Genomic DNA, 18,213 nt, shown 5'->3' with positions numbered 1-18,213 from the left:
CCTCCCGGGCGCGCGCCCTCGCCTCACAGACCGCTCTGGACGCCTCAGGCCCTGGCCGGTAGCTCGAGGCCAGGCGACCGCGGCGCGCCCGGGGTCAGTTTGTTTTTTCCCTCAGCCGCTCTGCTCCCCGCCCACCGTCGCCGTGATTGGCTGAGCTCTCTCAGCTTCGCGCTCTCATTGGCTGGCAGCGGCCCGGGAGGGGGCGGAGGGAGGTAGGTTTAGTCTCGCTCCCGGCCCGAGGCGGGTCATTTTGTCTGGGGTCGAGGCTTCGTCGCTGTGTGGAAGCGGCCGGGGAGAGGCGACCGCTCCAGGTACGTCGCGGGGCGGCGATGGCTCCGTGAGGGAGGCGGTTGGTGGGCCGGCCGGCTCCATGGCGGCGTTCGGCCCTCGGAGGCCAGGTGAAGTGTGCACCCAGGGGCCGGGCGGGACCTGGAGGGAACAGCCCTCGGGGAGCTCAGGGATGGCCAAGGGGCTAGGAAGCCGGAAGCGCTGGCTGACCGCGGCCTGAGGTGACTCCCCGTATGTGTGTGGGCGGAAATGCCTTGTTCTCTGCTCTTCACTCTCTGGGCACGGCAGGTGAACTGATGGATCCCGGCATCCCGTGGATCCCGCGGTCAGGTTCGGTGAAGGGGTCGTTTTGCTCTGAGTAATGCAGGTGCCTGAACAGGTAACTACCTGGAGCTTGCCTTATGAAGCTGTTTTGTTTTTTTCTCTGTGTAGCCTTGGCTGTCTTGGACTCGCTTTGTAGACCAGGCTGGCCTCGAACTCACAGAGAGATCTGCCTGCCTCTGCCTCCCGAGTGCTAGGATTAAAGGTGTGCGCCACCACGCCCGGCTTGTTAGACTGATTTATGTTAGGCTGACAGCCAGCACGTTTGGACTAATTTACTAGGAAAGACCGGCACCTGGAGCAAGCCTACGGAGCCTTTCGTGAGCTTGCTACACCGTGGTGTTACAATGTACACACCAGGCTTGAATAAATAAAATTATGTGAAACCTTTATTCACCACCTTCAGGGCTGTCTCAGGCAGAGCAGCAGCCTGACCTTCAATTTTAAAGGCAAAGACGGATTCAGAAAGGCAGCTGTGGACATTGGCAGGAAGCAAGCAAGCATTGTTTACAGTCAAGCCTTTAGAATGTTCTCATAGCCTTGAAGTCAAGAAGGATACGTTGTATAGAAATTATGGTTGGTCTACTTGTCTGACCACTAACCAGTTTACCCAAGGTAAGTTTAACAGTCAAGTTTTTCTTCAGAATGTGTTCACAAGGTGTGGTAATTAGCTGGGCATGGTGGTGCAGGCCTTCAATCCCAGCTCTCAGAAGGCAGAGACAGGAGGATCTCTTGTGTGTTCGAGACTAGCCTGGTCTACAAAGTGAGTCCAGGATAGCCAGGACTACAAGAGAAACCCTATCTCTGGAGGAAGAAAGGAAAAAAAAATGTTAACTATATACAGTTCAGTAACCTATTGCAATAGGACACCATGAGTTGATACCGAACTCCTTTCAGGTAGAAGTGTCTAAAAATAAAACCAACAATTCCTAATTTTCCTCATCTTTTTCCAGTTTTGGCAAACTAGTTAAAGAATGTGTCTCAACAAAGGAAACAACAAAATGGTGTCTGCTTAAAATTCTTAAAACTGACTTCTCCCTGGTGTTGTGAAGCACAATTTAAATCCCAGTACCTGGGAAGCAGAGTCAGGAGCTTATACAGCAAGACACTGCCTAAACAAATAAATAAGTAAATAATAAATGTGAAAAGCAGCAAAATAGGTTAATTGCATACACTGAATCCCCAACCTTGTGAATGCTTCCGTTTATTTTGGCTCATTTACCTCTCAATTTATTTTAGAAAGGATGAATCTAACTTTAATCAACTTATTCTCCATAACTCAGTACAGATCTAGATCATCTGAACACCTAGTGCAATTTAGGTATGTCTTGAATTTTTTTTGGCTTGACTTTAATGTACTTAATATCAGTTTTAAATTCTATTATATTTCCTTGCTACTTAATGTTTTGAGTTTTGACACGGAAGTTAGCAATCACTTCATCTCTGCTTGCATTTATACCATAGTTCTCTGATCTATGCATAATAATAAAATTGTGTTTGAGTGGGCATTGAATATGCCACTGTTCACATGTGGAGGTCAGGACAACACTCTCCTCCCCCCACCCCTACCCCGAGACATGGTTTCTCATGTAGCCTTGGCTGTCCCGGACTTGCTTTGTAGATCGGGCTGGCCTTGGTCTCCCCAGTGCTAGGATTAAAGGCATTGGCCAGAGGACAACTTTCTGTATTTGCTTTTTCCACTAAGTTCTAGGGATCAGGCTTGCGTGGCAAGGTCTTTTACCTACTGATCTGTCTTATTCTCTGAGACTTAAAACAATAGACTTGGATAATTCTTTCTCATCTTTTTAAGTATAGGTTAAAGAATCCTGTCCATGAGGGTTTTGTTTGTTTGTTAAGATTTATTTATTATGTATACAATAAGGTACCCGATCTCATTATGGACGAAAACCATAAGTTTTAAGGGCTATAGTTCCAGGTACTATGGAGGGTGAGCCAATAGGATCAAATGTAAAGGCCTACCTGAACACTACAGAGTTGGTTCAAGGTCAGCTTGGGGGTCATAGTGAGGCTTTGTCTCAGAATAGGAAAAGCTGAGGATATAGCTTAGTGGTAGAGTAATTGCCTAACATAGTGGCATATGCTTTATTCCCAGCACTTGGCAAGGCAGGAGTAGGTGGATCTCTGAGTTCCAGGCCAATCTGATCTACAGAGCTAGTTCCAGGACAGCCAGGGCTATACAAAGAAACCATGTCTCTCAAAAAAACAAAACTAAATGCAGATTTAAAGGATGAGGACGTGGCTCAGAGGGTCAAGCAGTTAGAAACGTGAAGAACTGAAGTCGTATCTCCAATACCAATAAATGTCAGTTCCAGTGTGGGGCTATTCCTATAATCCCAGCACTTGGAAGGCTTAGATGGGGTTACTGGAGCAAGCTGGTAAGTGAGACTAAACACACTGATGGAGAGTGATCCAGGAAGATGCCTAATATTAGCCTCCCAGACTTAAACACGTGTACATTTATACAGTTGAAAATAGATGTTAGCAAGAACGTCCCGTAAGTACATGCTTCCCAGCCTAACCCCTTAGTTGCGTGCCCTGGATCCACCTGGTTGAAAGAAGGGACCAACTCCCACAAGTTGTCCTCTGACTTTCCTCATTTACCAGTTTTTTTTTTTTTTTTTTTTTTTTTTTCTCTGAAAGACATTTTCTCTGTGTAGTCCTGGCTAGTCTGGAACTTTTATGTGGAGACCAGGATGGCCTCAAGCCATAGATATCCACCTACTTCTGCTTCCCGAGTACTGGGACTAAAAGACCTGAGTGTAAATTGATGAATATGAAAGTAAAGGCCAAGGTATGCTGGTGATCATGTGATCCTGATGCTGCATGCCAGTCTATTCGCCAGACATTATTGAAAGGAACAGTTGATTCTCATAAGGTTAACTCACCTACCATAACTTGGTCTCTAAGAAGAGCTTTTATTATTTTATAATAGTCAACATACTAAAGTTTTAGCAGCCTGACCTTCAATTTTAAAGGCAAAGACAGATTCAGAAAGGCAGCTGTGGACATTGGCAGGGAGCAAGCAAGCATTGTGTACAGTCAAGCATTAGGATGTTCTCATAACCTTGAAGTCAAGGATACTTGTATAGAAATTATGGTTGGTATGCTTGACCGACCACTAGCCAGTTTGCCCAAGGTAAGTTTAGCGTCAAAAATTTTTCTGACATAATAAAATTTTAACTTTTCAAAAATAAGGCTGAATAGCAAATGTGTACTATTTTAAATAGTAATACTATTTAATAGTAAATATTTTGTTGTTGTTGTTTTTGTTTTTGTTTTTTGAGACAGGGTTTCTCTGTGTAGCCTTGGCCATCCTGGACTCACTTTGTGGACCAGGCTGGCCTCGAACTCACAGCGATCCGCCTGCCTCTGCCTCCTGAGTGCTGGGATTAAAGGCGTGCGCCACCACGCCCGATAATAGTAAATATTTGTAAATACATTTTAAGAAGATGATTCAGCAGGTGGAGTTTGCCACCAAGCCTGACTACATGAGTTTGGTTCCTAGGATTGTCCTGTGACTGCCAGTTGCTCAGAGCATACAGCATGCATGCTTCATGAGCAAAAGTGATTTTTTTTTTAATTTGAATTTTAAAAAAATATTTGTTTATTATGTATATAATACTCTGTCTGCATGTACATCTGCAGGTCAGAAGAGGGCATCATATCACATTATAGATGGTTGTAAGCTACCATGTGGTTGCTGGGAATTGAACTCAGGATCTCTAGAAGAACAGACAGTGCTCTTAACCTCTGAGCCATCTCTCCAGCCCTGCAAAAGTGATTTTTATTTGCCTAATTGTCAACCTCCAAGTTTACTACCCCTGTTTGCTAACCTAGGCCTAGTCCTGGAAGCTTTTAGTCTGCGAGACTGCTGAAAATGAGCTCACCTTTTTTAGTCCTTTCTGAACGCTTGTGTTCTTTTTTGATTCTTATGGTGCATTTTGTATTTCTTTTTCAAACTGTACATTTTTTTTTTACATTTCTCTTGCCCAGCTTGCACTTTTTCATTATAATCCTGAATAAGAGTGATTACTAATAACTCAGTAGTTACTATTTAGCTGTCTTGGAATTTCCTCTGCCAAGGAAATTAGTCTGTAACTTTTCTTTTTGGGCTCAGGAAGATTCTCAGGACAAGGACAAAAAGCAGCCACATTTTTTTTTTTTTTTTTTTTTGCCAGGAATGGTCTCTGCCTCATCAGCTGAACTGCCGGTAGTCTACATTGTTCTCAGCACTACTGTCTTCCAAGCTCCTAGGAGGATCGTCTATTAAGCTCCACTTACAGCATTCACTTGCTTTCCTAGTCCAAAGTCCTCCAAAGAGCAGCATGAGCAGTTGTAACAACTTTTCTTAGTTACTTTTCTATTGTTTTTTGGAGCTTACAGTTCCATAGATTTGGAGCCCATGATCACTGGGGAACATGTAGGCAGGCTTTGCACTAAAAGAGTTAGAGAGTGCTAACTGGAAATATCTTGGACTTTTTAAACCTCAAAGTTTGCCTCTAGTGGCACACCTCCAGTAAGGCCCCTTAGTCTATTCCAAATGTTTCTACCAACTGGGGACCAAATATTCAAACATACAAGTGTAGGGGGGTCAGTCTCATTCAAACTACCACACAGGTGTTTTTGGTTTTGCTGCCTTTATTATTATTATTTATATATTTGTTGTTTTTGAGTGCTCTGCCTGCATAAAAGTCTGCATGCCAGTTGAGAACATTGGATCATATGATAGAGAGTTTAAAGCCACTATGTCATTGCTGGGAATTGAACTCAGGACCTTTGGAAGAGCAGCCAGGGCTCTTAACCACTGAGCCATCTCTCCAGCCCATATTTTTGTTTGTTTGTTTAAGTAGATATAATTTAAAATTATGGTTTAAAATTCTTGCCTAATTTTGTCTTTTTTTTTTTTTTTTTTTTAATCTTTTGGGTTTTTTTAATTGCGAATGGAAGTTGTTTTATCATTAGCATGGATCCCTGTGTTGCCAAGGATAACCTTGAACTCCTGATCTTTCTGTCTTTATTTCTTCCTGAATGTTAGCGTTACAGGCCTGTGTCACCATGCTTGGCTTTTATGCAGTATTGAGTTTCAAAGCCAAGGCTGTGTGCATAATAGGCAAGCACTCTACAAGCTGTGCTGTATCACCAGCTCTGCAACACTGCTTCATGATTTAAAAAAACAAAACAAAAACAAAACAAACAAAACAAAAAAAACTTGAGTCTTTTCTGTCAAAATCATCTGTGATAAATCCACAGATAACATCATTATGATGAGACTAGAAGTTTTCCCTTCTGAGTTAGGACCACAATGACTACTCTTGCCTCTTCTATTTTCTGTTCAACATTGTACCAAAGGATCTCTGAGGATGGTGAGGAGTGAAAGTAAACTAAAATTATAGATATTAGAAAGAATGACACTTTCAGCCTTTTAAAAATAAGCTAGGAAGTATGAAATTGTAAGAAATCCCATAAAAATTATTGGAGATAAAATCAAGATCACCAGAGTTAAACGATACAGGTTTGTCTTTTGTGCTATAGTGATTGAACTTTTAAAATTTACACCGTATTTGTTGGAAATCAGTTTCTCAACTTTAATCTAGCACGGTAGCACACACAAAACCTTGTGTTTGATCCCTTGTACCTCCTAAAACTGAGTGTCTAGTAAATATCTACATTCCTAGAACTGAGGAGATAGAGGCAGGAAGATCAGGAATTCAGGGACCACTTTAGCTCCATAGTGAGTTCAAAGCCAGTCTGACTACATCAGACTCTGTCTCAAAAAGTCAAGGGAAAAAAAAAACGTTGGCAGCTTTTAAAGTGACCTTATTTGGGCATCCATTTCAATGTGGGTGTATCAGAATAGAACCCCATTCATCATGAAACATCAGAACTTTAAATGAAGAGTCCAGAAAAGATGTTAAGAAAAGAGATCATCGCCCTCGGTCATAGACGTCGGGGAGGGGAATGGGAGGATACAAGTGATGGGCTAACAATTGAGTTGTAATCTGAATAAATTAATAAAATTAAAATTAAAAAAGTTTTTAATTAAAAAAAAAAGCTCATAGCTGGGTGCAATGGTGCAAGCCTTTAATCCTAGTTCTTAGAGACAGAGGCAGGCGGATCTCTGAGTTTGAGGCCAGCCTGGTCTACAAAGTAAGTCTAGGACAGTCAGGGCTACAGAGAGAAAAGGAAAGCAAAGAATCCATGTATCATAGTATAAAACAAAAAAGAAAGAAAAGAAAAAAGTACAAGGCAGGACGAATGGTGCTGTTTGTAACATGTTTTACCAGGACCGGAGTTCAGCCCCCACTCCCATGTTAAAATGATGGCAGTTGTAGTGCATGCTTGTAATCCCACTTCAAAGAGAGAACTGTGTGGTCTGGTTTTCTTCTATAAACTTTTAACCATTCATGTTGACACATGTGACCCATTTAGTGTTAATTTTCTGTGTTTCTGTTCCCTATTATTTTGGAATCGATTTTAAGGTAAGGTGTGAGGTAAGGATTAATGTATGTTTCTTCCCCATAGTAAACTTAAATCCTGTATTACTAATGCCAGTCTTTTTGTTCTTTATCCAGATAACATTTTCAAAAGAAGTCAAATGGTTGTATGTGAGGCTCTTTCTGGTTTTGATCCTGTCCTATTGGTACCACTGTCTCCATTATAGTAGGACCTATTTAAAACTTTGTATCTAATTATTTCTTTTTAAAATATAATTTTCAAATAGAAATAAATATGGAGAGATATTCTCATTATTTTAATATTATAATGATTATTTCACTGGGACAATGCATTTAAATCTTGTTTTTTGAGACAAAGTATCATGTTAAATATACTTTAAATTCTAGGATATGAAATATGGAAAGTCCAGACAGAAAAAAACAGAAGGTTTTAAAGGCCAAAAAAACAATGTCTACAAGTTGCCGGAAGCAGTTGGAGATCCTAAACAAGTTAAAGAATGTTGAAGCTCCAAAGCCAACATTTGAAACTAATATTCCAAATGGTAATCAGAGTTTTAAGTCCTGGGTTTATAGCTAACAGGTACACCCATTCTGAAAATGTGGACTCCTCAGTATTTTCACAGAAAAGTTTAGCATTTTCCCCAAATTTAATTATAGCAATAGCAGAAATTGCTTCAGAATCAAAATCAGGGAACGCTGATGAGCAGGTTGTCCTTACACAAAGCCAAGGACCACTATTGACTCCTTTGGCAAATACTCCACACAAGAGGCAACAGAGTGGCAGAACACTTCTGAAACTCATTTTTAACAGGAGTTAAGTACATCAAGATCTTTTTCTAAACGTGAGGAGAGTTATAACTTTATACTAAAAAGTTGAATGATATAACCCACAATACTTTGGACGACAAGAGAATCAGCAAGATGGTTTCCAGTTTAGAAGTGAATGCCACTTGAGAGTCTCATGAAAAAAGTGAACATTATGTTTTAAATTCAGACTTGAGAAAGCACCTAACTTGGTGAATTTAGTCTGCTCTAGGAATTGGGCTAGTGCCATTGTGAAAACTGAAGACTGTAGTAGGACCTGTCACTGGCTTTTAAACTTGTGGATGTGCGTATTCAAAGAGGCAGTCATTGCTTGGCCTTGACAGTAGTAACAGTAAGTGCATGACTCTGTGTTCTCGAAAAATTCAAATAGTCATTTTCATAGGGAGACGCAACAGACAAAAAAGTAGAGTATATACAGATAGGACAAAAAGTTAATGATGGATTTGCTTTCAAACTGTTTTGCTTGTGAACTGTTTTTGATTTTGAGATGGAAAGATACCTTGTTAAAGGAAATTTGTGCCTTATCGTTGTGATTATTGGCTTTGTTTGCAATGCTAGAGTAGGCAACAGGCAGGACCAAATACTGTTGAAAGAGCTTTTTCTGAGGCTGAGGTTGTCTGTAGCTCAGTTGGCAGAGTGCTTGCCTACTGTGCACGAAGCTCTGGGTTCAGCCCAGCACCGTATAAACTGAGCATGCCTGCCTGCACTCCAGAGCACTAGATAGATAGAGACAAAAGGATTACAAGTTTAAGGTCATCCTCAGCTCCATAGCAAATTTGAGGCCAGACGGGGCTACATGAGATCCTGTATCTCAACAACGAACCTTGGTATCACATGGGCAGGGCAAAATTATAGCCAAAGAGAGAAGTGAGGTACAGGCAGAGGCAGCCTGACTAGTTAGAGTGTGTCGATTTTACTTGATCATCTTTTTTTTTCTAAGACAAGGTTTCTCTGTGTGTAGCCCTGGCTGTCCTGGACTTGCTTTGTAGATCAGGCTGGCCTCAAACTCACAGTGATCTGTCTGCCCCTGCCTCCCGAGTGCTGGGATTAAAGGTGTGCGCCACCACCACTGACTTTACTTGATCATTTAATAATCTCTCAGTTTTGCAACAGCTTGTTTCCATAGATGCAAGTTACATAGGCTGGAATATAGCTCAATGGTTAAGAGCCCTGGCTGCTCTTGTGGAGGACCTACGTTTGATTCCCAGCACCCACATGCTGGCTCACAGCCATCTATGGATTCATTTCCAGGGGATCTGATGCTCTTTTTCAGGTCTCCCAGGGCATCAGGTAAACACATGATTACACTAAGGATATCTACATTCAGGCCAAAAAAAAAAAAAAAAGAGCTACAACAGCCTGTATACACATAAGTTAAAATTACACTTTACCACATGGAGAAAGACAAATAAGTAAGCATGGAGCTTTAGGCCAAACTTGATTTAATTGAATGATATCTGCTATGAAAGTGAAAAGTTTTCCAAAAAAAGAGATAAATCATTTTCCCATGAAAGTACTAAAAATCTCAAAAGGTAGTTTATGGCAGATGGTTCATTTTAACTATGTCTCCTCTCATTTTAAGATTTTGTTTGTTAGATCATAGTTTTTTATTAACATTAATTATAAATAATGAGTTTCATTATGACATTTCCATGCATAAAGTATTTTGGTCATATTAGCCCCCCACCCCATTCCCATCTCTCATCTCCTTGATGATTCCCTTCTTCAGATAGAAGACATAGCTGAATGGTAGATCTGCTATCTCTCCTGCCTTTGATTCCCAGTATAGCGAAAGAAGGGAGCAGATAACCCTCTTAGACTTTTATGGATGCTTGTTTATTGTGGCCCAATGAGTTTAATTAGTGTTGTAAAAAGTACATGGATATATTATTGGTGGATACACCACTAAACTAAATGTCTCCCTCACTCCCTGCAAACATTAACTGCTAGTAGCTCCTTGGGAGGTGGAAGCTTTTAAGTCCCCTAGTGAATAGGTACATTAAGTTGTTGGTGAATCTGTTTCTTTTCATAGAATTGATTTATAGGTCATATGCCAAATAAGAGACGATAGACACAGGTAATTCATATATGTGTCTATGTATAGGCCCAACTACAAAGAGCTTTGTGGAAAAAATCATACTTGGAAGTTCTGGAGTTATAAAATACCAAAATAAATTTAATTAGAAATAGGATATTTGGGCTGGAGAGATGGCTCAGAGGTTAAGAGCACTGGCTGCTCTTCCAAAGGTCCTGAGTTCAATTCCCAGCAACCACATGGTGGCTCACAACCATCCATAATGTGATATGATGCCCTCTTCTGACATGTAGGCAGAGCACTGTATACATAATAAATAAATAAATTTTTTTTTAAAAAAAAAAAGAAAGAGGATATTTATGTTGGCTGATTGAAATGCTGATTAGGGCTAACACAACAGATCAGCAGATATAGGCACTCTTCAAAGCCTGGTGACCTTGGTTTAATTCCAGGAACCCACACAAAGGTGGAAGGAGAGAACTGCCTTCACAGAGATGTCCTCTGACCCCCACACTTACATCATGGCATGCTCACAAACGTACGCAGTATGTACTGGTACACATGCACACACTATGTAGAATTTTTTGTACAGAATAATTATTTTTAACACGGTAATTTAAATTGCTGAATACTTTCATCAAAGTAATTGATTACTTAAGTGACTATATATAGAGGCTCAAATTACACTATATAAGGTTTTGTTTGGGGGCTTGGTTATTGCTTTGTTTCTTGGTTATGTGTTTGACAGGTTTTTGCTTTGTTTTGTTTTATGTGTTTTGGTGAGACTGCGTCTCATTATATAGCCCAGTCTGGCCTTGAATTTTTTTTTTTTTTTTGGTTTTTTTTTTTTTTTTTGGTTTTTTTTTTTTTGTTTTTCGAGACAGGATTTCTCTGTGTAGCCTTGGTTGTCTTGGACTCACTTTGTAGGCCAAGCTGGCCTCGGACTCAGAGTGGTACGCCTGCTTCTGCTTCTGTCTCCTGAGTGCTGGAATTAAAGGCAGGCACCACCATGCCCAGCACCTGGCCTTGAATTCTTGATCCTGCCAAATATAATTTGAACTATGTGCCACCTTGCTCAGTGGTTATCCTGTGAAACAAGACTGAAAAAGGTTTATATCTGAGACCAGAATCCTATCAAAGATTTCTTTCTTAAAGAACATTTTTTAAGCCGGGCGTGGTGGCGCACACCTTCAATCCCAGCACTCGGGAGGCAGAGGCAAGCGGATCGCTGTGAGTTCGAGGCCAGCCTGGTCTACAAAGGGAGTCCAGGACAGCCAAAGCTACACAGAGAAACCCTGTCTCGAAAACCAAAAAAAAAAAAAAAAAAAGAACATTTTTTAAATTTTTTTTAAAAAATAATTTATTCAGATTACATCCCCTCTCATTGTCATCCCTTCACTTGTGTCTTCCCATTCTCCCCTCCCTCCCTCTTTCACCCTATTCTCCTCCCCCAGACCTGTGACAGAAGAGAGGACCTCTTCCCCTACTACTTAAAGAACATTTTTATGGTAAAGTTTTTGTGCAGTTACATTTACTTTAAAAAGTGTGCTCACTATGTAATACCGGTTGGTCTTGAACCCACAGAAATCTACCTACCTCTGCCTCTTAAGTGCTGGGATTAAAATTATATACCATCATGCCCAGCTTAAAAATATTAATTTAAAAGATTAAGTACTATTATTGTCACATTTTAGTTTTTCCACTTGATTAGACTCCCTAAATTAGAGGTTTTTAAAATTTCCTTCTTGGGAAGAAATATTTTTATCTGTAATCTTTCTATCTCTCCAAGGCCATAACCAAAAGAAGATGTTTTCAGAAAACAAAGAAAATGTTAAGGCCATGAAAACTTCAGAGCAAATTAATGAGAATGCCTGTGTAGCTCTGGAAAGGCATGCAGCTGTGCTAGAACAGGTAATGTTGGGCTTAAAATATTTGTTTTAAGAACTTATACTTCTGATTAGTGAAAAATGTTGAAAGGGCTGGAGATACAGGAGCAGTTAAGAGCACTTGCTACTTTTGCAGAGGACCTGAGTTCAGTTCCCAGCACCCACTTGTGGAAGCTCATAGCCTGCAACTCCAGCTCTAGGGACTCTGATGCCTCTTCCTTCATGTGCACGCTCGCTCGCGCTCTCTCTCTCTCCCTCTCTCTCTCTCTCTCCCTCTCTCTCTGTCTCTCTCTCTGTCTCTCTCTCTCTCTGTCTCTCTCTCTGTCTCTGTCTCTCTGTCTGTCTCACACTCTCTATGTCTTAGTTAGGGTTATTATAGTTGTGATGGAATACCATGCCACAAACTGTGAGGAGGGAAGGATTTATTTTGTTATACTTCAGTATCACAGTCCATGAGTCAGGAAAGTAGTTAGGGCAGGAACCTGGAGGCAGGAGCTGATGCAGGGTCATAATTCAAACAAAACCAATAAGAAGTAAATCCTTTATATTACCAATATAGTTCTATTTTCAGGAATTATTCTAGACCAAGTAATCTACATAATTACATTCTGTAGAAGTCTTATAGAAAAAGCTGGACATTTTAGCTCATAGGCTACCAAATGTGTAAGGCAAACATGGGATGGCCTTGAGCTTTACTTCACAATCCAGCATTTTGTATTGGCCATGTGGCTTGTTGGTCAGCAGCAATAGCTGTTTGTTGCATCACAGTTGTTCACTAATTCGTAGATTCAGACAATCTTTTAGTCTATGTTGGAGTCTTGATGCATCCAAGTTATATACCTCCTCTTCCAAATTAACCTAGGTAAACTGCTTTTCAACACTTATTTCTATTTTTATCCAATTACGTGTTTCTGTCTGGTCAACTATGAAATGAAGTACAGTCTTTCAGGCTAGGCTTAGTGGTGCATGCCTTTAATCCCCAGCCCGAGAGAGGCAGAGGCAACTGGATCTCTGAGTTTCAGACCTGCCATGTCTCTAGAGTGAGTTCTAGTACAGCCGGGCAGGGCTATACAGAGAAATCCTGTCTCAAAGAAACAAAACAAAGTCAGGCATGGTGGCACATGCTGTTAATTCCAACACTCAAGGAGGCAGAGGCAGGCAATCTCTGTGCCTTGGTCTACAAAGAGAGTCTTGGACAGCCAGGGCTACACAGAGAAACCCTGTCTCGAAAAAACAAGCAAAACAAAGCAAAAAGGGAAATGAAAAATATAAGCTTCAGTTTTAGAGGAATAGCTGTGTTCCAGTTCAGTTTTGATGAGTCAAGTGATTAATGTATATTATGGAAACAGTAGACAACTGGAACTATGTAAGTTGAAGCCAACATTTTGTGGGTGAATTTAATTCTAACATGTCTACTTGTGTGCTGTGCAAAATTTAGTATCAATTTTTATAACACTGGTATAGTACTATATAGTGGTTTTTCTTTATAAAACATCATGAAGGAATAAAGCAACTTTTAAGCAGTAGAAAATAAGCTGGGCATGGTGGTATACATCTTTAATTCTGCACCCGGGATACATAGTGGATCTCTCTGAGGTTGAGGCTAGTCTAGTCTACCACAGACTAGCTGAGGCTACATAGTTTAAAAAAAAAAAAAATCTTAAGAAAAAAAGTAGAATGGGCTGAAGAAGTGGCTCGGAAGTTAAGAATACTGAATTTTCTTTTAGAGGACCCTGGTTCCCAGCACACACATGACACCTCATGATTATCTGTAACTCCAGTTCCAGAGGATCTTATGCCCTCTTCTGGCCGCTGCAATGTAGCACATGCATACATGCAGACAAAGTATTAATGCACATAAAAATAAAAAGTAGGGAGTGGAATTACTTCACAATTTGAAGCTTACGACTTTTGGCTTTTATTTAAATCCTAGGTTAAACACTGGATTCGACAGGAGATCTACATGATAAGCTGTAATTTATTTGATAAAAAACTGAATGAATTGAATGAACGCATTGGGAAGACCCAGTGCAGAAACAAGCATGAAGCAATAGCTGATCAACTCTTTGTAAGTTTTTAATGTCATCTTTCTTTCTCTCTCTCTTTCTTTCTTTCTAGACAGGGTTTTCCCTGTATAGCCCTGGCTGTCCCTGGACTTGCTTTGTAGACGAGGCTGGCCTCCCAATGCACAGAGATCACCTGCCTCTGCCTCCCTGAGTGCTAGGATTACAGGTGTGCACCACCACATCTGGCTTAATTTTCTTCCTTTTACTACATGTAGAATGTGGTCATATCCTGTCTGTTGGGAAAGGGAGGCAATAAAACAATGGTTCTCAACCTTCCTCATGCTGCAGCCTTTCTGCTGTTATGAATTGTTATGTCATGGCCCACATGCTGAGAACCATGCAATTAAAAAAAAAAAGACCTACTAGTTTAATTTAAGGTTTAAGAAATACTCTTAGTCCTAATAAGCATTCTATATCCATTGTATCCATCTGTAGTAGGCATTTTCTTTACATTCTGATATGTATTTTATTAGAGCTTACATAATCTGTTTTAAGGTCTTTCTAACTCTGTGCCTTTTTTTTTTTTTTAAGTTTTCTAGGATTACTATCTTCACTTTTTTTTCTTTCATCAACATCATTTTTATTGTGAGCAGATTAAGTTTCCTATTACTATTTTTTGTCTGTCTTGCTACTCATGCTTTCTTTTCTGAGGTTGGAGCTGCTGTGTGCAGTCTAGGCTGGCTTTGAACTCTCTTGTCTTTCTGCTTTAGTTCCCTTAATTTTGGAATTGCAACCATGCACCGTCAGAACAGGCCCCTTCCATTGTTAACTGTCTTTAGTAGCCAAATGTCATTTATCAGTTTTCTACATTTTGGCTTGTGTGGCTCTGCCTAACTAACTGCAGACTTACGTTTTCTTTGTTGTTGAGATAGGGTCTCGTTTGACTATGGAGATTAGGCTGGCCTCTCAAATCAGAGACCTTCTGCCTCTTGAATGCTGAGATTAAAGGTGTGCACCACCACAGACCAACTGGAAACATTTAGGGAAAGAAGTGTTTCCTTGAACATGTAGCATCTTTTTATTTGGTCAGTATTTGCTGAACAGTACAGTGTAACAACTATGTAATAGCATTCCCATTATACTAAACACTGTAAGTAAAGATAATTTAAGGTGCAAAAGAGGATCTGTGTGTGGTTTTAACATCTGTAGATTTTTATCAGTAGGACCTGGAACACTATTCCTCCATGGATAGCAAATGGTGACTGTAAGAATTTATCACTGGGGCTGCTGATATAGCTAAATTGGAGTGCTGACATAGCAAGCACTAAGTCCTGAGTTTGATTCCCAGCATCCGTAAACAGGGCATATTGATGAGCAACTTGAGATATTACCTAGAGATAGAGGCAGGAAAACCAGGAATTCAAGGACTTCCTTGGCTACATAAGGAATTCAAGGCTAACCTAAAATACATCAGACCATATCTATAAAACAAAAACAAAAAGCAACAAATAAGTACATTTAGAGAGTAAAGATGCTGGCTAATGCAAGAATAGAAGGCATTCCCTGCTATGGGTCATCTAGGCCTAGAATCATGGAAAAGAAGACCTTTTCATGTATTTGAGTAGATGCCTACATTTCACAAGACTACTTGGTCAAGTAGTTCTCATTCTTTTATAGTATTTAGTACCCTGGTTTTTTATTCACTTAGTTTTCTTTCTTCTAGGTAAAAATAAGAAGACTTCAAAGACATATCAAAAAAGTATTATCATATCAAGGAAATGGTTTGGAATCAAACACCACATTACCCAATAATACAGTCTGTAAGGTTCGTACAAATACACAGAAGCTTTAATAATCTAGGTTTGTTAAATTGTAAGATGTAAATATACTTCCAAATGAGGGCAGTAAGCTTGGATAACAATGTTGGCTTCTTGTTTTTTAAAGTTAAACATGAAAAATACAGAGGTTGTATTGAATGAGGGACTATAATGAGAAGGAGCCAGGACTTGATAATCTGGGAAACTCACCATATCCAGAGCACAACTCTAGGCCTCATGGTCAGAAAAACAGCTCTGGGGTACAATTATACCTACAGCCACCAGCTTTTGCTAGTCTTGGAAGGACCAAAAGGTCATGGTATTTGCCACTTACTCTCTTTGTAGTTACTCTACTTAGGCTTAGTATGTACATCCTGGCTTCTTCTGAGCTGTAGTTTCAGTAACAATGTACTTTAATGACTTTTATGTGCTCTTCTACTTGGCTTCTTTCTTTGTACTCCATGTGGTTACCTGTTGAGTCCCTGGAGGTGATGCCTCAATCCCCACTGCTGTTGGCCTGTGCTTGTGGTCACTGAGTGGGTTAGCCCTCTCTGCTGTGGAGCTGAGTGCTGCTGCTGCTGCTGCTGCTGCTTCAGTAATCTCTGCCCTGCTACTAGCCTCCATGGGGAAGATGGCAGATTTGCTTTTGAAGTAGATTTTCCTGGCTGCTTTCTGGGGTAGAGTTCTGTCTGATGATTGGTCTATGGTTAGATTCTGCTTGTTACTGTTGTTGCAGCCAGTTATATTTCCTCTGTCTGCCCTAATTGTTGACCCAGCTGCTACTGTGGTTTATGAAATAGAACCTTTGATTCTTCTGGTATTGGGGTTGAGTGACCACCACCACTAGTACATATTTGGAATGAGGAATGGGCAGAGGGCTGACATCCTTCTAATCTAGTATGGCTGTATAGAGAAAGCTCACTGTGGTCATACGGTCCCTAGCTAGTCCTTTTTCATTAAACTTTTCAGCTGCTTTATGCTTACCCATTGAATTATTTACTACGTTGTAATGTTGTAATTATAGTGGAGGAGAGGGAGAAAGTGGATCCAAGTTACCTGGAAGTGAAAGGACATCAGTGTCCTGCTTTGCCTTCTAGTGCTGCTTGAGCATATTCACATGAAATTGGCTTACTTAGTATAATAGCATTTCAGAGTCTTGCCCTACTGTGTCTACCTTAGTGTTCATGCCACCCCTTAGAAAAGGCTGTGTTTATTCTCAACTGAGGCATGGAGTCAGAGCTTTAACTCCAAGGTTTAAGTAAATGTAACAACTGGAAGTTAAAATCACCTTATTTTAGTTTTTAAACTTAGCCTACTAGAAATAAGATGTTGTCTAAGTATCTTAGTATTTGTTTGCCTTGTTTTCAAAGTCTAGGTTTATAGTGTCAGTGTTATTTCCTTGACTCATTTTGACAGAGAAATCACCTTTATGGTCATCAGCCATTGAAGTGCATAATACTATTTAATATTTTAACATATCTATACAGGACTCTTCCATGTGAAATTTTACTTTCTACTTAACCCGCTTTTCCCTCACCCATTTAACAGGTTACAGATTCAGAGGTCATGAATATGAATATGAGTGTGGCCCAAGAGCCAGCTATAACACTAAGTAAAAGAATGTCTTCTGTGAACCATACCTCCTTTAACTCTTCAGAAAAAGCAAAGGGAAGGATTAATTTGCCATCAGCTTGTGTTGAATTTGTTTCCGAAAGGTAGGCATTTCTATTTTTAAAAAAAATGCATAACGTTACCATATTTTCCTGTGTACAAGATGACTTTTTAACCCCGGAAAATCTGTGCCATCTTATGCGTCGGGTACTTAGCTGCATCTTGCTTCCCCTGGCTTCATATGTCCGATGCATATGATGGGGGTGCTGTGGCTGATTCCCCCCTCTGTGCATGGAGTATGAAACAAGGAGGAGCAAGCTACACACATCTTCCTGTACCTCAAGGAGGAACATGTAAGCGTGGTTTGGCTCTCCACCAGAACCTGCCCATTTGACTTGAAGGCTGTGCATCTTCGGGTTGAATGTGGAGTGTGCCTTAAAGGGGCAGTGTAGGCTGGCGTTGAATAAAGCACCTAGCTGTCTGTGCCCTGCCTACAAATAGACACATGCCTGAGTCTGCTGCAAAGGGGGTGACTGAGACCACCTTGGGAAACAGTATGGCTGCTCATTTGTGCTGAACTTCTGGGATTTCAGTAGTTGGGAGAGTGTGGTTATTATCTCTGGATGGATTGTATAATAAAATATACAATATTTTATTTGAAGTCTCAAGGGAGGACATTTTATATAGAAAGGAAAATTACAGCTGTTAAAAGCTTGCCTCCCCTACTTCATATGGAGACTGTATGAAGTAGGGAGAAGCAAGCTGCAGGCATCAGCAGTGAGTCACTGGTGAAAAAAAAAAGCCACTGTACACTCCTCTTTTATCCTTCCTCCAATTACTGTACTGTTCTGCCTCTCAGATCACACTGTTGAGCATGTGTGAGATCTAAGAGGCAGACCACTCCAACCAATCAAAGCAGTTGTAAATAACAACTAGCCAGTGACCTGT

General features: G+C 40.4%; 1 protein-coding gene across 1 annotated transcript in view; it reads left to right on the top strand.

Moving 5' to 3' along the window:
* Positions 1 to 7,043: 7,043 nt before the first annotated feature.
* Atf7ip2 (activating transcription factor 7 interacting protein 2) overlaps positions 7,044 to 18,213 on the top strand; it is a 37,091-nt gene continuing 25,921 nt past the window's right edge. Inside the window, exons 1-5 of the mRNA XM_051167661.1 lie at positions 7,044 to 7,627; positions 11,735 to 11,856; positions 13,765 to 13,899; positions 15,561 to 15,662; positions 17,203 to 17,369. Of these exons, the coding sequence (XP_051023618.1) occupies positions 7,483 to 7,627; positions 11,735 to 11,856; positions 13,765 to 13,899; positions 15,561 to 15,662; positions 17,203 to 17,369 (671 nt within the window). The 5' untranslated portion in view covers positions 7,044 to 7,482. The remainder of the gene's footprint in view (positions 7,628 to 11,734; positions 11,857 to 13,764; positions 13,900 to 15,560; positions 15,663 to 17,202; positions 17,370 to 18,213) is intronic.

Source organism: Acomys russatus, chromosome 25 (genome assembly GCF_903995435.1).
Source record: "Acomys russatus chromosome 25, mAcoRus1.1, whole genome shotgun sequence".
Lineage (NCBI taxonomy): Eukaryota > Metazoa > Chordata > Mammalia > Rodentia > Muridae > Acomys > Acomys russatus.
Note: the sequence above shows the minus strand (reverse complement) of the source record. Positions and strands in the feature narration are given on the sequence as shown.